The following is a 24,698-nucleotide window of genomic DNA, read 5'->3' on the forward strand; positions in this document are numbered from 1 at the left end:
GAGTACAGGGAGTTAACAACCACAAACAAACCAATGTATAAAATACCTTCTGTGGTCTTTGTAAATTGGCTCTGTGTTTGCTGGTTTTCTCCTTCAAAGTTTTGCTCTCCTATCAAGAATCTCAGCCCAAGGTGAATATTAAGTGCAGGGTCTTCTCTGTCTCTTCTGTGCCTTGTCCTGGGATCATGCTTGCTCTGGGTCTCAGGAATTCCTCAGGTTATGTCTTCTCTATATGATCTAGACTTTTTCCCTCTTAGGTTGCTCTATTGTATGATTTAGTCCTGGTAATCCTTTGCCCCAGGTTGTTTTGATTTAGTTGTTTCTCTTAGTTGTTACTCTTGCCTGCAAGGCAATTTCAGGGAGGGTAAACCTGAGATGAGTTTCCTGGTTCAGTTTTCTAGGCTGGCACACAGTAGAATATCACCTACATACAGGCTCCCCAGAATGCACATGGGGGTTACTCTGTTCTATTTGGTACAGGACCTGGAACCCACAATTGGAGCTCAGGCAGCCTCCACAGTGTTGGAATGGTGTTGGGAGGGGTGCCAGAAATGGTGCCATGAGTGTCACCTACTGTCTTTAAAGCTGGAGTGTTTTTTTTGTTTGGCTCTTGCCCTATCACTTTAACTCTGGAACTGTTTTCTGGAGTTTTGAACAAGATGGCTCTGCCAGATTTTGCTTATTGTTCAAAGGTTCTGTGCACTGACAGTACCCTGCGGCATCATATGCCATCATCTTGGTTGGCTGGAAGTATGAATCCCAAATCTGTGATAAGTTGTCTTCAGTTTGAAATAGTACACCTGGAACAAAGAGTGAGCATATGTAACCTTTGGCAGATGCCATCTTATTTTATAATGCAGTCAACTATTTGCGCTTATCCCAAACCCTGTAGGAAATGGTTAGAATTTAGATGTTTTAAAAACATCTGTAAACTTTGCAGCTACAGTTTTGATTCTGAGTTTGGAACTTGAACAGTAACTTTTCATATTTGGTTACCTGTTCATTAGTTCTTAGTGAAGCATCTGATAACGTGTGCGGTGTGCTCATTTATCTTAGAAGTTTTTCCCCTTGGGCCCCTTATTCAGCCTCTCAGTCTCAGGTCATAAACTGGGAGTAACAGACCTGAGGGAGATGATGTATGTATACTCGATGATCCCTGTCAGCCATTTTGCACATATTTTTTAAAAATATCACATATATATTTCAAATATCACTAACCTGAGGGGCCGTATTCCTCTGCCAGAACCAGGAAATGTGATCTTGGGGGTCATCTGTCTTTAACCTAATTTAAAAACGAGGCATAAGGCTAAAAGTACAGAACTAAAAGAGAGCATTGCATTATTTTGAAATAACCATGAGTAAGTATTACAGAAAGTATTTCCGTTCTTGAGGAGGATAGGAGACCAGGTTGGACTGGAAGTTTATCTGGGGGCAGAGAGAGCGGGTAATAGCAGTAGTGTTTGTGTAGTGGCTGTAGTGGTACTAATAATTAGAGTAATAGTAATAGTAGCAACAGTCACTATATTCTGCTTGAAAGAGTAGATATCAGAAACTTCTACCACTTGTATGCTTTTTTTTTTTTAAGATTTATTTAATTTCTCTCCCCCTCCCCTCCACCCTGGTTGTCTGTTCTCTGTGTCTATTTGCTGTGTCTTTGTCTGCTTCTGTTGTTGTCAGTGGCACGGGAATCTGTTTCTTTTTGCTGCGTCATCTTGTTATGTCATCTCTCCGTGTGTGCGGCACCATTCCTGGGCAGGCTGCATTTTCTTTGGCGCTGGGCGGCTCTCCTTAAGGGGCGCTCTCCTTGTGCGTGGAGCTCCCCTACGTGGGGGACACCCCTGCGTGGCACGGCACTCCTTGCGCACATCAGCACTGCACATGGGCCAGCTCCACACGGGTCAAGGAGGCCTGGGGTTTGAACCTCAGACCTTCCATGTGGTAGACGGACACCCTAACTGCTGGGCTAAGTCCGCTTCCCACTTGTATGTTAATATCAAGGTGACTTAGGTTGGTTATCATTCACTACTAAAAGTAAAAAATAAAAAATGGGTTTGTAAAACATGGAAATTTCATAAATGGAAATTATTATTATGGTTGTGGTGATTCTTCTAGTTATGTTAAATCTTATCTAGATTTCTTGCCAAACTACCACCTATGAATTTAGACATACTAGATATTAAATAATGTTATCTTGAGGGTTCAACAGTGAGCCCATGATGCTAATGACTATGCTTGTGAGCTGATAAACCTAAAATAAGAACAAGGCCTAGAGCAACATTGTGCCTGGGAATTTCCTCCTGTCAGCCTTCATGTTACTCAAATGTGGCCAGTCTCGAAGCCAAACTCAGCATGTAAATGCAATGCCTTCCCTCCAGCGTGGGACATGACACCCGGGGATGAGCCTCCCTGGCAACGAGGGACCACTATCAAATACCAACTGATGATGCAACTGGAAAAGGACCTTATATGGAAGGTTCAATGCGGATCAGCAGAATATCCATGTCTACATAAAATAACATGACTTTAAAATGCTGTTTGACCTAAAGTAAGGGGGAAATGGAAAGGAGAAATGAGTTTATATGGCTACGAGTTTCTAAAAAAGAGTCTGGAGGCTGGCAGAAGGATTGCCCTCATGCACAACTGAGCAGAGTCAGAGAGACAGATAAAGCAGATACAACCCCCAGATATTGGTTCCTATGAAGGCTAAAGAGACCCATGAGAGTTATGGTCATGGCCGACGGGGTTTACTACCAGGGCAGATGGCCCCTCTCTGGAAATGGTGTTTATGTGTGATGAATCTGGACTCAGATGGGATCTCCCTTCATAAGACTTTCATACTAATCTGCTGGAGGTGCAGTTAACGTTGGGGTTTAAGATATAGTTAGGGGATTTGAATCTCTGGACTGATAATGTGATAGCCAGGTCCTGAGCCTCAACAGACTCCAGCACCTACAATCTGATTTATTGGACTTACCACACTCAGCTAAGATGGAGTTGAAGAAGGACAATCACCACACCATGGAGCCTAGAGTGATTACAACTGAAAATGGGAGGATGGCAGCCAGCATCCATGTGGAATCTGAGCCTCCTCTTGACATAGAGGTGCAATGGACACAACTAATCCAATGTCCACATAGAAGAGGTGGCATTGGATTGGGAAAAGTGGACATGGTGGACGATGGGTATGGGGAAGGGCAGGAAGAGATGAGAGGTGGGGGCGTATTTGGGACGTGGAGCTGCCCTGGATGGCGCCTCGGGGGTGATCACCGGACATCGTGGATCCTCACAGGGCCCACTGGATGGAATGGAGGAGAGTATGGGCCATGATGTGGACCATTGTCTATGAGGTGCAGAGGTGCCCAAAGATGTACTTACCAAATCCAATGGATGTGTCATGATGATGGGAACGAGTGTTGTTGGGGGGGGAAGAGGGAGGGTGGGGGGGTGGGGTTGAATGGGACCTCACATATATATTTTTAATGTAATATTATTACAAAGTCAATAAAAAAAAAAAAGTTATCTCAGTAATAACATTATTTAATAATGTTCTAGAATAAAATGGTATTCGATGCAAAGAGTATACAAAAAAAAGCTGGGGTAACTATACTAATACCAGACAAAATAGACTCTAAATGCCAAACTGTTATAAGAGACAAAAAAGGATACTATAGAGATAAATAAACATGAGTACAAAAGGAAAACTAAAAAAAAAAGAATAAAGAAGGATACTCTATATTGATGAAAGGGGCAATCCACCAAGAAGAAATAACAATCATGAATATTTATGAACCTAATTATGGTGCCCCAATATCCATGAGGCAAAACTGAAGGGAGAAATAGACATTTCTTCAATAATAGCTGAACACTTCAATACAACACTGTCATCAAGATAGAACAGAAAGAAAGAGGATCAATAAGCAGAGAACTTAAATAATGTGATAAATGAACTAGACCTAATGAATATATACAGAACACTGTACCCCCAAAAAGCAGGATATACATTTTTCTCATGTGTACATGGATCATTCTCCAGGATAGATTACATGTTGGGTCACAAAACAAGTCTCAATAAATTTAAAAAAGATTGAAATAATACAAAGCATATTCTCAGACCATAAAGGAATCAGTGGGTCATAAAAGAAATCACATCTATAACAAAGCTACTAGAGCTAATAAACAAGTTCATCAGAGTGGTAGAATTCAACATGAAGATGTAAAAATCAGTAGTGTTTTTCTATATTAATAGTGAGCAATCTGAGGAGGAAGTTATGAAAAAAATTCCACTTAAAATAGTAACTAAAAGAATCAAGTATTTAGGATAAACTTAACGAAGTATGTAAAGGGCCTGTATTCAGATAGCTACAGTGCATTTATAAGAAATCAAAGATGACCTAAATAAATGGAAAGACATTCCATGTTCATGGATTATAAGACTAAATGTCATTCAAATGTCAATTCTACCCAGATTTGTTTCAGATGGAATAAAATCCTGATAAAAATTACAGCAATCTTTTTAAAAGAATTGGAAAAGCCAATTAATAAAATTTCTTTTTAGAAGGGTAAGGTGTCCTAAAGAGCCAGAATCATCTTTAAGAAGAAGAAAAAGTTGGAGGACTCTCAATTCCTGACTTTAAATCATATTAATATTTCACTTCAGTGGTCAACACAGCATGATACTGCCCTAAAGGTAGCTACATAGACCAATGGAATGGAATTGAGTGTTCAGAAATAGACCCTCACATCTATGATCAAGTGAGTTTTGACAAGGCTTTCAGAATAGTCTATTCAGTAATTGGTTGTAGCAGTTTGATATGGTTATGAATTCCAGAAATAGATATTGGATTATGTTTGTAATCTGGTCTGTACTAGGGCATGATTAAGTTATGATTAGGGCTTTGATTGGGCCACGTCATTAGGCCACCCTTGGTGGTTGGGGACTCACAGATAAAAGACATGGCAAAGGACAGAGTTGGGGACTTTTGATGTTGGAGTTTGATGCTGAAGTCTTAAGCTGGAGCCCCAGGAAGTCAGCACCAGAGGAAAAGAGAAGCAAGCCCTGGGAAGAGAGGACCTGAGCCAGGAGAACACAGGGGAATAGAGACGGCTCCTTAGACACAGCAGAAACCCCAAAGAGAGAGACAGAGCCGTTTACCTGATTGTCTACAGCTGACCTTGTGAAAACAGAGGAACTGAGCCCAGAGGAACCCAGGAAGCCTGATCCCTGGCAATCATCAGCAGCCATCTTGCCCAACACATGAAAATAAACTTTAGTGAGGGAAGTAACTTATGCTTTATGGCCTGGTATCTGTAAGCTTCTATCCCAAATAAATACCCTTTATAAAAACCAACCAATTTCTGGTATTTTGCATCAGCATCCGTTTGGCTAATAAATTGGTGCTGGGAGAAATGAGTATTCATGAAATAAATAAAGAGGAACTATCTCACACCATATACAAAAATTATCTCAAAGTGGATCAAGGACCTAATATAAAATCTAGAACCATAAAACTCCTAGGAAAAAATTTTAAGACCTGGTAGTAGGTGGTGGTTTTTTAAACCCTACACCCAAAGCATGAGCAATGAAGTAAAAAATAGATAAATGGGACCTCCTCAAAATTAAACACTTTTGTGCTTCAAAGGACTTTGTCAAGAAGGTGAAAAGATAGCTTCCTCAATGGGAAAAAATATTTGGAAACCAAATATCAGATAAGGATTTGATATCCATGTTATATAAAGAGATCATATAACTCAACAATAAAAAGGCAAGCAATCCAATTTAAAAATGGGCAAAAGACTTAAACATTTTTCCCTAGAAGAAATATAAATGGCCCAAAAGCTCATGAAATGATGTTCAGTATCACTAGCTATTAGGGAAATGCAAATCACATTGAGATAATCATTTCATATCTTATAAAATAGCCGTTATTTAAAAACCAGAAAATTACAAATGTTGACTAGGACATGGAGAAGTAGGAACACTCTTTTACTATTGCTGGAAATGTAAAATTAGCATAGCCTCTGTGGAAGAGAGTTTGGTGGTTCCTCAGGAAACTAAGTATAGAATTGCCATGTGACCCGAAAATCCTTCTCCTAGGAATATATTCAGAAGTTATAAAAAGAGTGATATGAACTGACATTTGCCTACTAATGTTCATAGTGGCAAATTTATTCTCAATTGCCAAAAGATGGAAATGACCCAAGTGTCCATGAACTGGTGAATGGATAAACACAATGTGGTATATACAGATAATGGAATTCTGTACTGTTATAAGAAAAAATGAAAGTGGGGTTTATGTCACAACAGGGATGAACCTTGAGGACATTATGTTGAGTAAAATAAGCTAGACACAAAAGGACAAATATGAACTAAATAAGATGAATAAACACATGGAGTTTAAAAATCTAGAGTATAGGTTTCTAGGAGATAAGATGAGGGTTGAGCAGTGGTACCAATGCTTAGTGTATGTAGACTTTTTAAACATGATCATAATTTAAGCCTTTCCTATAAGTGTGAACTCACTGTAAATAGGACTTTAAAAAATTTTATTTTTTAAACAAGTTAAATTTATTGATACATATTATTAAAGCATAAATCCATCCAAAGCGTACAATCAGTAGTATTCGGTGTAATCACATTTTTGCATTCATCTCTTCAATCATTCTTGAGAAATTTCATTATTCTGATAATAATTAAAGCCCAAAAAAACCTTATTACCTTTCAATCTCTCTATGCTTCCCCTGCTGTACGTAGCTGCTGTTCTTTTTCCTTCTCTCTAGTATATTCGTATTTATATTATGAAATATAAGTGTATGGAGAATTTTCAATTATGTTGATTGTAAATGTGGAAATGGATAGAATTCATGGTAACACAATATCCTGAGCAGAACTAACACAGCTGATTATAAATATGATTGTGGCTGAAAAGGGTAGTATAGAGGGGATATAAATATCAACTGAAAGAAAGTATAGTACAAATACAAGTATGTTGTTCTATGAACTAGAATAAATATATACCACTATTACAAGGTGTTAATATGGTGCTACATGGGAAAAATACAATTTATGTTACTTATGGACTATACTTAAAAGCAATATTGTAATATTCTTGCATCAGTCACAAAGAAGGTACTCTATCAATGCTAAGGGTCAATAAAAGGGGATGTGGGATTATTTTATATTGGAGTAAGGAAAATATTCTAAAATTAACTGATTTGATGACAGCACGACTCTGTGATGAAACTGAGAGCTACTGGTATACACTTTGGATGGAGTGCACAAGGCATGGGACTGTTTAACAGTGAACTATGTTGTGGATGATGGACTGTGGTTGACTGTACAAATATGAAAGTCTTCTCTCTTGAACTATGTCAGATGTACAATACATGGTGTTAATAATTGGGTGGTTTATGAAAAAAGTACACCAAATATAACCTTTGGAACATAGCAGTAATTTCTGATGATTTTCTTTCATAATTTGTAACAAATGTCCCACAATAATGCATACCGTTTGTGGTTAAGTGATGTATGGGAATTCTGCACATTATGCATGATTGTTTTGTAAGCTTACAACTTTTCTTAAAAAAAAAAGAAATGGCAAGTGAAATCAAATGACAATGAGGACACAAAATATCAAAAGCTTTGGAATGCAACAAAGGCAGTCCTGTGGGAAAATTTATAGCCCTAATCACTTACATTAAAAAAAGAAGGAAAAGCTAAAATCAAAGAGCTAACTGTGCATGTCTGGAGCAGCTAGAAAAAGAACAGCAAACAAATCCCAAAGCAAACAGATGAAATGACATAACAATGATTAGAGCAGAAGTAATGAAATTGGTAATAGAAAATAATAGAGAGTTAACAAAACCAAGAGTTGGTTCTTTGAGAAGATCAATTAGGCAAGAAAAAGAAATAAAAGACATCTATATTGGAAAGGAAGAAATAAAACACACTATTTGCAGATAACATGATCATCTATATAGAAACTTCCAAAAAAATTTATAACAAAGTTATTAAAGCTAATAAATGAATTCAGCAAAGTGGTGAGGTACAAGATCAACACCTGAATAGAGTATGTTCTTATACATTAATCATGAGCAATCTGAGGAGGGAGTCAAGGAAAAATTCCATTTGCAATTACACTTAAAGAACTAAATATCTAGGAATAAATTTAACCAGGGCCATAAAGGACTTATACACAAAAACTACAAAACACTTCTAAAAGAAGTAAGAGAAGACCTAAACAAATCAAAAGACTTTCAGTGATCATGGATTGGATGACTAAGTATCATTAAGGTGTCAATTCTACCCAAATTGATTTACAGATTTGATGCAGTTGGAACCAAAATTATAATAGCCTACTTTGCAGAAATAGAGAAAACAACTTATCAAGTTTATTTGGAAGGGTAAGGGTCCCTGAATAGCCAAAAACATCTTGAAAAGAGCAAAGTTAGAGAACTAACACTCTCTGACTTTAAAGCATATTACAGAGCTACAATGATCAAAACAGCATGGTATTGGCATAAGGAGAGCTATATTGACTAATGGAATTAACTTGAGAATCCAGAAATAGACCCTCACATCTATGGCTAATTTTTTTATTTTTAAAGGTACTGGGCTTGATCCTGGGACCTCCCAAGTAGAAGCAGGTGCTCAATTGCTTGAGCCACATTTGCTTCCACTAACTGATTTTTAACAAGGTTTCCAAGTCTGTTCAACCAGGAAAGACTCATCTCTTCAACAAAAGCTCCTCTAGGACTAGATATCCAAATGCAAAAGAATGAAATAGGACCCCTATCTCATACCACATGCAAATCTAAATATAAAAGCTAGAACTATATATGCTATATATGCGTTGGGACTCCTAGAAGAAAATCTAAGGAACCCTCTTCAAGATTTTGTTGTAGTCAATGGTTCCTTAGACTTTATACCCAAAGCATAAACAACAAAAGAAAAATTAGATAAATGGGCCCTCATCAAAAAAATTTTGAGTATGTGTGCATCAAAGGACCTTATCAAGAAGGTGAAAAGACAGCCTTCCCAATGGGAGAAAATATTTGGCAGCCAAATACTCGTAAGTGTTTAATATCCAGAATATATAAAGAAATCCTATAATTCAACAATAAAAAGACAAACAATGCAATTAAAAATGGGCAAAAGACTTTTCTTCAAGGAGGAAATATAAAAGACCAAAAACAAAAAACAAAAAAAAACCCCCACATGAATAGGTGCTCATTATGAGCTATTAGAGAAATGTAAATCAAAACCATGATGATATATCATTTCAAATTTACTAGGATGACTGCTATTGAGAAAAATAGAAGACTGCAGGTGTTGGAGAGGATGTGGAAAAATAGGAAGACATTCATTGCTGGCGGGAATGAAAAATGGTGCAGCTGCTATGGAAGTCAGTTTGGCTTATTGTCAGGAAGCTAAGTAAAGAATTACATGATTTGGTATATACCCAGAAGAACTGAAAAAAACTACCACAATCATCACCACCTGCCATTTATGAAGTACCTATTACGTGCCATACACTGTGAAAGAGACACTGTATTTTGTTTTACGTAATCTTCATAAAAATCCTGCAAAATAAGTGTTATTTTATACAGATAAGGAAACTTGCCATTGTTTGTATTGAATATTGAGAAACTTTGCAGATCCAACTTATAAAGCATTTTTAGGTCATTCTTTGAAGAATTGAATTGTACAAATTAAGGTGGGAACCAGGTAATTTTAGACAAAAGATGTAAGTGGATTATGAGTAGTGTATCATTGAGCTTGACATGGATTCTGTACAAAATTCAAATGGATTTTAAAATGGCTTACTTCTTTTTTCAAAGTGTTAATAGCACTCACTAATTGCCTGCATGGGTTTCCTGAGAATAGGTCCTGTCAGACATAGCTAATAGGTAGAGATTCTTAGATAACCCTTCTGATCATGATGAAGACAAATGGGCCTGATGATCAGACAGCAAGATTTATTTGTGAGCTGGATAGGCAGCTGTACCCAGAGAGATCCAGTTAATAGAACTGATCTCAGTAGAGGAAGTTCTCTGCATTCTTCAGGACTCAGCCCTAAACTTTATTTTCAGCACTTTTATTAGCTGTGACAATATAATAAGGTCATACTGTTCACATTATCAAGTGACTAAGCAATGAAGATTAGTTAACACATTGCATAATAGAATTAGTTCCTCAAAAGATCTTGAATACAAATATACCATCAAAATTGGACAAATGTACAGTTCTGCAATAAATGACCCAAACCTTTCAACTGCCCTGAACAGTAACAGTACAGAAGAAAATGTTGAGGGATTTTAGATGACCAAAATCGTAGTATGAATCAGAGGTTTACCCTGGCTGCTCAGAAGGTCACATATTTATCTGTTTGTTTTCTACATGCTGTGGTATGCAGAATAGGGACAAGATGGTTATGTTACAAGTTGCCTAAAGAGAAAACTTTCTAGTACTTAGATTTGTCCAAATACAAACTAGGCTGCACCATCATATCTAGTGATTTCATAACACTAAAAACATTTTTACTGAGAGACTGGCCATGTAAGAGATCTGTTGTAGTGGTGTTTATGCATTGCATAATGAATTGAATAAATGTCATCCAAGGTTCCTTTCAGTTCTGAAATTTCTATAGATCCTTGATAATTCTCCAGTCCAGTGAAATATTGTTTGGGAGAGTAGAGTCCCTAGGTCATTTACAGAGCTATTTACTGAAAGATGTCTAAATGGTTGGAGAGATAAAATGGAGATTACAGTCTGAATTGAACCTTAAAAACACAATTTAAGAAAAAAAATCAAAAGCAGAGTGTGCTATGATTTGACAGTTTTAATGTGAAGATTTTAAAATTACTTTGTGGTAATTGGAAATTATTAAGCAAAAGGTATCATGGTGCAGAGGAAGGAACACTTTCAGAAGATTAGCCACTCATATACCCACTGGACAGACAACGACACTTAAATTTCCTTAACTTTAAAATTGATTTTATGTGCTTTCTAGTTTTATGATTCTATGAATGTTAAACTGGTTATGGCTAAACTAGTTAATGTATAATTTGAGATCTCAGTTTTAAAGAAAATTTTGATTAATATCCAATAAAACTTAGAAAGTTGTATAACTTCTCTATTCTTATAGTATGTATTAATGCTATTATCTACATTAACTGACCAGCTAAAGATAATGAGTTCCATTCTAGAGATTCAGCTATTATGTCCTTTATTTAAAGGGGTAGGAAGTATTGGTAAACATAGGAGTTGCAAACTAAATACTTTTTAATTATATTCTGTGGAGTAGTGTTCTGAATTACAAAAGGATTAGCTGGTGAAGCTTCTTCTAGTAAACACTTTCATAATTTGAATGAGACATCTGCTCAATATGTGTCTAAGAACATTATATTTTATAAAATTGCTTTATTGAAGCAGACCTATGTTCTTGCTTGTTAGAAAATTTTGTTTAATGAATTATAGATGACCTATTTTTATCTACTCACAGTTGACTGCATTCCTCACTTAATAAAAAAGTAAATTCCATACGTGATGTTTTCAGTAGCAGGAAAGTTTAAACTGGAATAATTCCATAAATGTTTGCCATGCCTAAGCTGAATGCAAAATATCAAAGAGTGACAGGTATAGGAGGGAAGATGTTGCTACGGTTTTGATTTACTGTTATTGGACCTTAATAATCCCAGTCTGTCCTAACAAGATAAGATTTTTGTTCTTTTTCTTTTTTTTTTAGGAGGTACTAGGGATTGAACCTGGGACCTCATACATGGGAAGCAGGCACTCAACCATTGAGCTACACCTGCTCCCCAACATGCAATAATAAATGTTTTAGGCTTTCTTTTACTTCATACATTACACTTATACTTTCATATGCTTCATTACACTAACTTTATCAGAAGTGTGCATAATTAATTGGGGATTAAATGGCTTATTCCATTCCTTTAAGAAAAATGAATCTGATTTTTTATTTTAAAGGTACAGAAAAAAGAAGATCAGCAATTGGAGCTTAAAAAAAGTACCAGCCCTAAAAAAGCTACAGAGCCAACTGTTGATCTTTTAGGACTTGGTAAGTAATAAAAAGTAAAAGTCCTCATTAAGAGTTACAAAACTATTGAAAATTTTACTTGAAATTAATATAATGACTTTTTATTGTCAGTATGCCAAAGATATCTGTTAACTGAATTTGTAAATAGTATGGTTGATTTGCTGAGTTCTCACAAATAAATAAATCTTTCTAAGGGAGCTGGTGTCTGCCAGAACTGTCTTTACTGAAATACAAGTAATGAGTTCCTTAGGGAAAGAGAAGAGAGATATCAAAGAAATCTTCAAAGGTTTGGTGGACTGTGACATTTTAACATTGAAAATAGAGTGTTTTGTGTTTTTTTCCCCTTCTCTATCTTTAATTTTCTTTCTTTCTTTCTTTTTAGTTTTGTGGGGAACTTTTTCCCCTTAGCAAAACAATTCTCTTGTAGCCTAATTGTAAAATGTGCTGGTGTGAAATAAAATTTAATATATATATATTTTTATTTTTATTTATTTTTATTTTTTAAAAATTTTTTATTGATTTTGTGAAAATATTACATTAAAAAAAATTATATGAGGTCCCATTCAACCCCACCACCCCCACCCCACCACTCCCCCCCCAGCAACACTCACTCCCTTCATCATGACACATCCATTGCACTTGGTAAGTACATCTCTGGGCATCTCTGCACCTCATGGTCAGTGGTCCACATCATGGCCCATACTCTCCCACATTCCATCCAGTGGGCCCTGGGAGGATTTACAATGTCCGGTGATTGCCGCTGAAGCACCATCCAGGGCAACTACAGGTCCCAAAGGCGCCTCCACATCTCATCTCTTCCTGCCATTCCCCATATCCATCAGCCACCATGTCCACTTTTCCCATTCCAATGCCACCTTTTCTCTGTGGGCCTTGGATTGGTTGTGTCTGTTGCACCTCTATGTCAGGAGGAGGCTCAGATTCCATATGGATACTGGATGCAATCCTCCTGCTTTCAGTTGTAGGTACTCTAGGCTCCATGGTGTGGTGGTTGTCGTTCTTCAACTCCATCTTAACTGAGTGAGGTGAGTCCAATAAATCAGATTGTAGGAGCTGGAGTCTGTTGAGGCTCAGGGCCTGGTTATCATATTGTCAGTAAAATTCAATCCCCTAAATATATCTGAAACCCCAATACCAACTACAATTCCAGTAAAGTAGCATGATAGTCTTATGAAAAGAGATCCCCTCTGGGTCCAGTTTCATCACGCAGAAACACCAGCTCCAAAGAAGGGCCATCTGACATGGCAGTGAACCCTATCTGCCATGACCATAGAACCCATGGGTCCCTTTAGCCCTCAAAGGAACCAATACCTGGGGATTGTATCTACTTTATCTGTCTCTTAGACTCTGCTCAGTTGTGCATAAGGGCAATCCTTCCGACAGCCTCCAGACTCTTTTTTTTTTTTAGAGACTCATAGCCATATAAACTCATTTCTCCTTTCTATTTCCCCCTTACATTAGATCAAACAGCATTTTAAAGTCATATTATTCTATGTAGACTGGGATATTCTACTGATCCGCATCGAACCTTCAATTCAAGGTCATTTTCCAGTTGCATTATCAGTTGTTAGTTGATAGTGATCCCTCGGTGCCAGGGAGGCTCATCCCCGGGTGTCATGTCCCACGCTGGGGGGAAGGCATTGCATTTAGATGCTGAGTTAGGCTTCGAGACTGGCCACATTTGAGTAACATGAAGGCTGTCAGGAGGAAATTCCCAGGCACAGTGCTACTCTAGGCCTTGTTCTTATTTCAGGCATATAGGCTCACAAGCATAGTCATTAGTATCAGGGGCTCACTGTTGGACCCTCATTCCTTCTTGGTCCTTGCCGCTGCACTTGGGGGACTGCCGCTGCTCCCCTAGGCCCCCTAGGGACCACGGCACAGCACCCCCGGCCAGGGACCCAGTACCCCCCCAGCTTTAGTTTTTAATTGTTGCCACTGTGAGTATATCTAAACATTACCATGCATCCTGGACATATGCCCTGTATAGCTCCCTGTCAGCCATATATCCCCTGTCAATAGTATCCTATACCAGTATTCCTCCGCTGCCATTGTTGGACCACTCTGGGATCCAGAACTTCCTGAATATTGAAGCCCCAATATCATGTCAGGATCTCTTACTAGCAAAATGGGATATAGTGATGGCTTTAAAGGTTAGATATAGAATACATGTTGACTTGGAAAAATTCTACATCCTATCTTTTTCTTTTCCTTTTTTTTTCCCCCCCTAATTATTGATCTTCTCTTCACAAGAGTCCTAGACCACAGCAATTCATGTATGCAATATACAGCATTCCCACACATCCACCACAAAACCTTTTCCCTTCCACAGTGATACTCTAACAGCCTATTCACAACATGTTTACTTAAAGTGATGTACAGAGTCTGAGACAATAGCTTTCAAACCAGGTGACATCTGTGCTTACATTGTGGTGCATACTTTAGGACACGCAGTTTTCTAACATTTTTAGTTATCCTATGTTTTACATTATGGTTTACATTATCATTCTGTTGTCCCCTATATGTTTATGATGTAATATTACATATTTTATATCCATCCTTGTGTACTCTCACGAAACTCCTCTCTTACCCCACATTTACCTTGGTTACACACATTTAACATCCGTTTTCCCATCCCCTTGGTGCCCACAGTGACAGCCAACCTCCGTTTCCCGAGGAGCCACGTCCAGAGATACTTGCAACAGTTTTCAGGTCCTAAATTGCTCAGCTGCCCCAATGCCCTGGGAGCCATCCTTACTCTCAAGAGATACAGTTCCCTCTATTTGATGGCATTAGTCCTCCCCAGGATGTGGGTCCACCCCCACTCTCACTACTTGGGTCTCTACCCAATGGTATCACCCACTCTGGCAAAATGAGCATTCAGACATTCCCCAGGAGCCCGTCCCGCATCGGACCATCCCTTCCAAGCATCCTAAACAGGTAACCCTCTTAATTATATTTTGATACGATTTTCTCAGCATTTTACTCTCAACCAACACCTAACACTCTCCTGTGTTCGTATGCTACCCCTCCCTCCCCCCACTTTTTGGGCAATATTACCCATCCGCCCATCCCCAGCCCCCCTCAAACCCGCAAAGCCCCACCCAAAGGCAACCCCTTGCCCCCATTTTATCTCTTCTTTGTGTTCATACTTACCGCCAGCTCATCATAAATTCCACCCCTGCAGACGTCGGCTCACATCCTTCCTCCACCCCCCGATTTCCTGTAAGCCTATCGTTCAGTCTCTAGCTCTCTGAGGCAGCTTGTTTATTTCATATCATTGAGGTCATGTAGTATTTGTCCTTCAATGCCTGGGTTGCTTCACTCAACATAAGGTTCTCAAGATTCATCCATGTTATCATGTGTGTTTGTAGTGTATTTGTTCTTACAGCCACGTAGTATTCCATTGTGTGCATATACCGCATTTTATTGATCCACTCATCTGTTGATGGGCATTTGGGTTGATTCCAACTTTTGGCGATAGTGAACAATGCTGCTATGAACATTGGTGTCCATATATCGGTTTGTGTCCTTGTTTTCAGTTCTGCTGGGTATATATATACCCAGCAGTGGTATTGCTGGATCATATGGCAAATCTATGGGTAGCTTTTTGAGAAACCGCCAAACTGTCCTCCAGAATGGTTGGATCCTTCTGCATTCCCACCAGCAGTGGATGAGTGTTCCCCTTTCTTCACATCCTCTCCAGCATTTGTATTCTTCTGTTTTTTTTATAGCTGCCAATCTTATGGGAGTAAGATGGTATCTCATTGTAGTTTTGATTTGCATTTCCCTGATAGCTAGAGATTTGGAGCATTTTTTCATGTGCTTTTTAGCCATTTGTATTTCTTCTTTGGAGAAGTGTCTGTTTAAATCTTTTTCCCATTTTTTAAATGGGTTGTTTATCTTTTTATTTTCAAGATATAGGAGTTCTTTATATATGCAAGTTATAAGTTTCTTATTAGATATATGGTTGCCAAATATTTTCTCCCACTGTGTTGGCTCCCTTTTTACTTTCTTGACAAACTCCTTTGAGGTGCAGAAGGCTTTAATTTTGAGGAAGTCCCATTTATCTATTAGTTCTTTTGCTGCTCGTGCTTTTGGTGTGATATTCATGAAGCCATTTCCTATTACAAGGTCCTGTAGATGTTTCCCTACACTGCTTTCCAAGGTTTTTATGGTCTTGGCTCTTATATTTAGGTCTTTGATCCATCTTGAGTTGATCTTTGTATAAGGTGTGAGATGGTAATCCTCTTTCATTCTTCTACATATGGCTATCCAGTTCTCCAGGCACCATTTGTTGAATAGGCCACTCTCTCCTAGGTGAGAGGGTTTGATGGCTTTATCGAATACTATATGGCTATATATGTGAGGTTCTATATCTGAGCTTTCAATTCGATTCCATTGGTCTGTGTGTCTCTCCTTATGCCAATACCATGCGTTTTCACTACTGTAGCTTTGTAGTATGTTTTGAAGTCAGGTAGTGTGATTCCTCCAATTTCGTTTTTCTTTTTTTCAGTATGTCTTTGGCTATTCGGGGTCTCTTTCCTTTCCAAATAAATTTCATAGTTAGTTTTTCTAGTTCCTTAAAGAAGGCTGTGTTGATTTTTATTGGGATTGCATTGAATGTGTAGATCAGTTTTGGTAGGATAGACATCTTAATAATATTCAGTCTTCCTATCCATGAACAAGGAATATTCTTCCATTTATTTAGGTCTTCTTTGATTTCCTTGAACAGTCTTGTATAGTTCTCGGTGTATAAGTTTTTTCCTCTTTAGTTAAATTTATTCCTAAGTATTTGATTTTTTTATTTACTATTGTGAATGGTATTTGTTTCTTGATTTCCTCCTGATCTTGCTCATTATTGGTGTACAGAAATGCTACTGATTTTTGCGCATTGATCTTATAACCTGCGACTTTACTAAACTCATTTATGAGTTCTAGAAGCTTTGTTATAGATCTCTCAGGGTTTTCTATGTATAGGATCATGTCATCTGCAAATAGTGAAATTTTGACTTCTTCCTTTCCGATTTGAATGCCTTTTATATCTGGTTCTTGCCTCAGTGCTCGAGCAAGTACTTCTAAGACAATGTTAAATAGGAGCGGAGACAATGGGCATCCTTGTCTTGTTCCTGAGTTTAGAGGGAAGTATTTTAGGATTTCTCCATTGTAAACAATGTTGGCTTTAGGTTTTTCATATATACTCTTTATCATGTTCAAAAAATTTCCCTGTATTCCAATCTTTTAGAGTGTTTTTATCAAGAAAGGGTGCTGTATTTTGTCCAATGCTTTTTCTGCATCTATAGATATAATCATGTGATTTTTTTCCTTCGATCTGTTTATATGGTGTATTACGTTGATTGATTTTCTTATGTTGAACCATCCTTGCATAACTGGAATAAATCCCACTTGGTCATGGTGTATAATTCGTTTAATGTGTTGTTGCATACGATTAGCAAGTATTTTGTTAAGTATTTTTGCATCTAGGTTCATTAGAGAAATTGGTCTGTAATTTTCCTTTTTTGTGGTATCTTTGTTTGGCTTTGGTACTAGGGTAATGTTGGCATCATAGAAGGAGTTCGGCAATGTTCCTTCGTTTCAATTTTTTGGAATAGTTTCAGCAGGATTGGTGTTAGTTCTTTCCGGAATGTTTTGTAGAATTCACCTGTGAAGCCATCTGGCCCCGGGCTCTTCTTAGTTGGGAGATTTTTAATGACTGATTCTATCTCTCTGCTTGTGATTGGTTTGTTAAGATCATCAATTTCTTCTTTCATCAATATGGGTTGCTTATTTGTTTCTAGGAATTTGTCCATTTCCTCTAAATTGCCATTTTTGTTGGAATATAGTTTTTCAAAGTATCCTCTTATGATAGTCTTTATTTCTGTGGGGTCAGTGGTGATATCGCCTTTCTCATTTCTTATTTTGTGTATTTGCATCTTCTCTCTTTTTTTCTTTGTTAGTCTCGCTAAAGGTTTGTCAATTTTGTTGATCTTCTCAAAAAACCAGCTCTTGGTCTTGTTTATCTTTTCAAGTGCTTTCTTATTTTCTATTTCATTTAGTTCTGCTCTTATCTTTGTTATTTCTTTCCTTCTTCCTGTTGGGTTACTTTGTTGTTGTTTTTCTAATTCCTTCAAATGTGCAGTTCTTCAATTTTTGCTCTTTCTTCTTTTTTGATATATGAATTTATGGCTATAAATTTCCCTCTCAGTACTGCTTTTGCTGCATCCCATAAATTTTGGTATGTTGTGTTATTATCATTTGTTTCAAGGTAGTCATTGATTTCTTTTGATATTTCCTCTTTGACCCACTGTTTTTCTAAGAGTGTGCTGTTTAATTTCCAAACTGTGGTGTGAAACCTGGGCCTCTGTCCCTTGCAAATTTCCAGCTTGACTCCACTGTGGTCAGAGATATTGTTTTGTATGATTTCAATCTTTCTGAATTCATTAAGCTTTTCTTTGTGGCCTAGCATATGGTCTATCTTGGAGAATGATCCATGTGCGCTTGAGAAAAATGTATATCCTGCTGTGTTTGGGTATAATGATCTATATATGTCTATTAGATCCAGCTCCTCTAATATACTGTCCAAGTGTTTTGTTTCTTTAGTGATTCTCTTTTGAGATGTTCTGTCCAAGGTAGATAGTGGTGTATTAAAATCCCCCACTATAATTGTAGATGCATCTATTGTTTCACTTAGTTTTTCCAGCGTTTGCCTCACATATTTAGAGGCACTCTTGTTAGGAGCATAAATATTTATGATTGTTCGATCTTCTTGGCAGATTTTCCCTTTCACTAAAATGTAGTATCCTTCTTTGTCTCTCACAATTGTTTCACCTTTAAAGTCTATTTTGTTTGATATTAATATAACTACTCCTGCCTTTTTTTGGTTATTGCTTGCTTGTATGATTGTTTTCTAGCCATTCACTTTCAATCTCCATGCGTCTCTGAGACTAAGATGTGTCTCTTGTAGACAGCATACGGATGGGTCATATTTCCTTATCCAATGTCCCAGTCTGAATCTTTTGATAGGTGAGTTTAATCCATTGACATTCAGTGTTATTACTTTCAAGGAATTATTTGTGTTAGCCATATTTTGATTGGATTTGTGTTTGTCATATTTTGTTTGTATTTTTTTTCCCCTTCTATTTTTGTCTTTTTATGTTGCTCTTATACTCTCCTCCAACTCTGCCTGTCCTGTTTTTTCCTTTCTTCCTGCAGAACTCCCTTTAGAATTTCTTGAAGGGGAGGTTTCTTGTTGGTATACTCTTTCAGTTTCTGTATATCTGCGAATATTTTGAACTCTCCATCATGTTTGAATGCTAGTTTAGCTGGATAGAGTATTCTTGGTTGGAAATTTTTTTCCTTTAGTACTTTGATTATATCATACCACTGCCTTCTTGCCTCCATGGTTTCAGATGAGAAATCAGCACTTAATCTTATGGAGCTTCCCTTGTATGTGATGGTTTTCTTTTCTCTTGCTGCTTTTAGGATTTTCTCTTTGTCTTGAGCATTGGATAATTTGACAAGTGTGTGTCTTGGGGTGGGCCTGTTGGGGTTTATGACTAGTGGAGTGCGCTGTGCTTCTTGGATATGTACATCTGTCTCTTTCAGTAGATTTGGGAAGTTTTCAGCCATTATTTCCTGCAACACTCCTTCTGACCCCTTTCCCTTCTCTTCTCCTTCTGGAATGCCTATAATACGTATGTTTGAGCATTTTGCATTGTCATTCAGGTCCCTGAGTCCTAGCTGGATTTTTTCTATCTTTTTATCGACCCCTTCTACTATCTGTTTGATTTCTGATGTACTGTCTTCCACATCACTAATTCTCTACTCTGCCTCTTCTAGTCTGCTGATATTTGCTGCAAGTGTATTTTTGATTTCTTGAACTGTGGTGTTCATTCCCATCATATCTGTTATCTTTTTGCGTATGTCTGCAATTTCCCCTCTGAGTGTTGTCTTCATGTTGTTAACCTCTTTCATTACTTCATCAAATTTGTCGGTGATAAATGTTCTGAAATCTTTCATTGCTTGAGTGAAGTTCTGTTCCCCTTCCTGATTTTTAGTTTGTTGATTGGATTCAGCCATGTTTTCCTGATTACTGGTTTGGTTTGTAGGTTTTTGTTGCTGTCTGGTCATCATTTTATCTTGACGGGTTTGATCAGTTCCTTAGCTTCTTTGTCTACTCTTGGATATTACTTAGCTGTTGTTTTTGCGTAAGTGTTATATCTTCTCTTTGTCACTTTGTTCTTCTTATTCTAATTTCTTGTTGCTGGTTACATTCACTTTAAAGGAAAGTATTAGTGCTGGGGAAAGGTAATTGTGTAAGCAAGGAAAAAGTGTAAGGTAGTATTGGTGATATATGTTAACAAAGCAAAAATATGAGATCTGGGAGGATGGAGGTTAGATTCATGTAAAATTGTGTAGAGTTATAGCAGTAGGTAGAGTACCTATTATGAGGTAGCTGACTGAATATGGGAGGAATATGGTATGAGCCAAAAAGCTATTGTTTTCATGAGAGAGGGAAAGAGAAAAGATAGGTAATAGTTTCAAGAGTGGATAACAGACAGAAAACAAAGGTATTAGGAATTAAGAGTTAGATACTTTGTGGATCAAAGAAAGGGCGATGGGAGGTGGAATATAGGAGAGACAGTAGATGATGGCGGATATCAAGATGTAGGCGAAAGGGGATAGTGTAGGTAGCCTAAATCAGTTCACTTAGAAATGAGGCAGTGGAGGATGAGAGAACCCAGCAAATGTGAGGTGTTCCCTGCAGCACCTATTGTATAATTGAGTTAAAATAAAATAAGTAGAAAATGAGGGACAAGAGGGAAAGCAAAAACAGAAAAAGAAAAAAAAAAAAAAAGAAAGAAGTGAAGAAAGGAAAAAAGAAAAAGGGGGGTGGGCAAAGGGTGGGGAACAGGTAGGGGTAAGAAAAAAACAGATATACGCGAACCACAATTGTAACACCAACTACAACAACAACAACAAAAAACCCTAAATAACTGAATAAAAAAAAAAGACTTTGGGGGATACGCTGGGAGAAAAGATTAGGGGATAATGCAATATTAGCAATTTGGACATTAAAAAAAGTAAAAAATAAGATAAAATGAAAATTAAAACAAAACAAAATGAAATGGTAAAGAAAAAATGCAAACGTTGAAGGCTAGGGCATTCAAGGACCTCAGATGGACCTCAGGGCATGATGGATTCAGGGGTGGAAAGTCTGAGATATTGAAGACTCAAGAGGTGTGAGTCTCTGGGGTGTGGGTCACCAGAGTTTAGGGGATTCAGACCTGGCAACCTCTAATCTGGTCAACAGGAAGCCTAGGAGCCCCGCAGTGTAACACAGCCCTCAGGGATCCCCGAGCTGGGTGCCAACCCTATGGGGGAAGTCAGATCCGCAAACTTTATATTATGTCTGAACCCTGCAATTCACTTACTCACTAGGGTTTATTTTTGTGGATATTTCGTCAATTCAGCTTTTGGACCGCTCCCACCCTATGATCCCACAAAACGGCCACCTGGGGGCGCCTCTACACCACAGCCAATTTAATGACGCAGCTCCGGAGCCCGGCCCGTGGGTTGGGCTCCAGTTGGAAACGTCGAAAACAGATTCCACAACCGGAATTCCCAAGCTTCGCAAAATATTCCCCAATCGGCTTCCAGACGTGTCCCCCTCCCTCGCCGCACCCTGTAACAACCTCCCAATTACGTCCCTTTATTGCCAACAATCTGATTCCGTTGCAGATCGGCAGCCGGGCCTGTGGGGGCAGGGCTCCAGGTGGAAGCACTATTATTTGTGTCCGCAATCAAAAATTCCCCCGCTTCACAACAAAACACCGTCTGTCTCCCCAAATCGATCCGCAAAGGCGTCCCGTCCCGTCAACCCCCCAACAGCCCGCCCAGGACTCGCGAATTCCCCAACAGCTCAGAGCCACCAAAAAGCGTGGCTGCAGTGCAGGTTCCACGGCTCCACCCACCCCCAAGGAGGGAGCAACCCATGTGCAGGTGTCACCTCGGGGCAATAGAACCCAAATTGTATCTTATAGACCAATCCTCTCCATTACCTTCCCACCAAATCGATGTCCAGACTCTTCCTGCCCTGCAAAAATCCCAAAAAAGCCTGGTCCCAGAGAACCTCCGGCGGCGCCCCACTGCCTCTTCCCAGGAGAGACGGCAAGGCAAGCTCACTCAGCCACCATCTTGCCGGAAGTAAAATTTAATATTGTTTAACTGAAGCGACACACTTTATACCCAGGTCTAGTGGCTGGATTTATTTCATATTTCTGATGATAATGACAGGTATTTTAATTTAACGTCCTGTTTGTTCTCATACCTGGCAGATACATTTTATCTGCCTGGCAAGTAAACAGGGTTTCATTCAAGGGGTGCTTGTACTCCAGTATTTATCTGCAGATATTTTTTTGTACCTTTTTCAACTCTTTTTTCTAAAAGAATTGGATTGATCAGTGGTGGTTTTTAGTAATATTTGAGCCTTGAAGAAGTTTTTTTGTTGTCGTGGTTTTTTTTTTTTTTTTAAGCTTTATTTTTATTTATTTAATTCCCCTCCCCTCCCCCGGTTGTCTGTTTTCTGTGTCTTTTTGCTGCGTCTTGTTTCTTTGTCCGCTTCTGTTGTCGTCAGCGGCACGGGAAGTGTGGGCGGCGCCATTCCTGGGCAGGCTGCTCCCTCCTTCGTGCTGGGCTCTCCTTACAGGTGCACTCCTTGCGCGTGGGGCTCCCCTACACCCCTGCGTGGCAGGGCACTCCTTGTGCGCATCAGCACTGCGCATGGGCCAGCTTGTAGTGGTTTGTTTTGAATGAAAGACAGTTGAAGGATAGAGTTGAAGTTTATTTCCTGCCTTTCTAAAAATTCATCTTAGTTCTTATTAAGTAAATTGTTTTTAGTCTTAAGAATTACAGTTAAATGTTTTATTCATTTCTTTTTAAAGACAGTTGAAGGATAGAGTTGAACTTTATTTCCTGCCTTTCTAAAAATTCATCTTAGTTCTTATTAAGTAAATTGTTTTTAGTCTTAAGAATTACAGTTAAATGTTTTATTCATTTCTTTAGGAAGCTGGTATATCATAGAAATATACTTCCTGGAGGTAAAATTATTGTATGTTGGTGAAAAGTATTATATTAACAATTAAAAAACAAAACAAAACTGTAAATTTGAAAATAGGGCTTCAGTCCAGGGGCTCTAAATATATTTATGTTGAATTCTAGTCATCAAAACTTCTATAATTTTATTGCCTTTGCTGTAAATGAAAGAAAAGAAAATAGATTTATTACCAAAGTAAAAATACAGCTTACTACAGCTTCAATCATCTTTTTCATCACTGCAGCATTTCCTTTCCAGTCTAAGTGCCTGTTTATTAGTTTATAATTAAGTTTATAATGTGTTTTAACCACATTTATTCATTGATTCAGCAGATATTTACCTAGTATCTACTCTGTGACTGGGCACCATCGTAGGCACTTGGGGGGACTACTGTGAAAAAAGGACAGATAAAAATCCCTGTGTCTTTGAGCTTTCATTCTGATTGCGGAGACAGTAAACACTTAAGTAAAGTATATTTTTATGTCCTTTATAATAACTGCTATAGATAAAAGAAAGTAAAAGTGGGGCTTATAATTTTTAATAGGGCGAACAAGGAAGGGATCACTGAAGGCTGTCGTTGAAGCTAAAGGCCTAAAGAAGGTGTGACTATCTGGGGCAAGAGCATTCCAAGTAGGGAGAACAGAAAATGCAAAGTCTCAGCAGTAGAGTCAGATTTAATCTATATAAGGACCAGCAAGGATGACTTACAATATGGCTAGAATGGAATGATCTGGGGGAAAGTAGTGACAGAACAGATCTGGAAGTAAGGAACAGGGAAAAGGACAGGCAGACTTTGCTTTTAAAGAACGATGTGGCTGCTGTGTTGGGATTAAGATTGTAGTAGGGCAAGGGGGGAAACGGAGATCAATAAGGAAACTTGCAGTTATACAGGTGAAGAGATGAAAAAGGCTTAGATTAGGTGGTGGCATTGGAGGTTATAAGAGGTAATAAGATTCTGACGTATTTTGAAAGTAGAGCCAACAGAATTTTCTGACTGGTTAAATTTGGGAATTGAAAGAAAAAGGGGTATTAAGGTTGGCAACCTGAGCAACCGAAAGGATGGAGTTGCCATTTACTGAGATGGAAAAATCTGTAGAAAGTCTGGATGGAAGATCAGGAGTTTTGTTTGGGTCATATTAAGTTTGCAATGTGTATTATTCATCCCATTCTTCCCCCCCTCAAAAAAAAAAAAGGGAGTTCAGGAAAAGGTCTGTATGGGAATATAAATTTGGAAGCCATCAGCATAAAGATGTTTGAAATCATAAAACTGGATGAATTCACCAAGGGATTACGTGATAAGTTAGCCAGTTGTTCATTGTTAGAGGGAACACAGTACACAAGACCACCCTTGCTTTTGACACGAAGTATAAATTCATGGAGGGTTACCAAAAGCACCCTCAGGTTTGACAATTTACTAGAAGGACTCCTAGAACTCACTGAAAGCTGTTATATCATGGTTCATGTTTATTATGAGGAAAGGATACAGACTAAAATCAGCTAAGGGAAGAAGTACATAGGGCAGTGTCCAG

The 24,698-nt window shown here is 38.2% G+C and overlaps 1 protein-coding gene across 4 annotated transcripts in view; it reads left to right on the forward strand.

The window, feature by feature from the left end:
* Window positions 1-24,698, forward strand: part of SMAP1 (small ArfGAP 1) — a 202,230-nt gene that overhangs the window by 146,896 nt on the left and 30,636 nt on the right. For all 4 annotated transcript variants that reach the window (XM_058306979.1, XM_058306981.2, XM_071218544.1 and 1 more), the window contains one exon: window positions 11,987-12,077. In XM_058306979.1, the coding sequence (XP_058162962.1) occupies window positions 11,987-12,077 (91 nt within the window). The remainder of the gene's footprint in view (window positions 1-11,986; window positions 12,078-24,698) is intronic.

The sequence above is a fragment of the Dasypus novemcinctus genome, chromosome 11, assembly GCF_030445035.2.
Source record: "Dasypus novemcinctus isolate mDasNov1 chromosome 11, mDasNov1.1.hap2, whole genome shotgun sequence".
Lineage (NCBI taxonomy): Eukaryota > Metazoa > Chordata > Mammalia > Cingulata > Dasypodidae > Dasypus > Dasypus novemcinctus.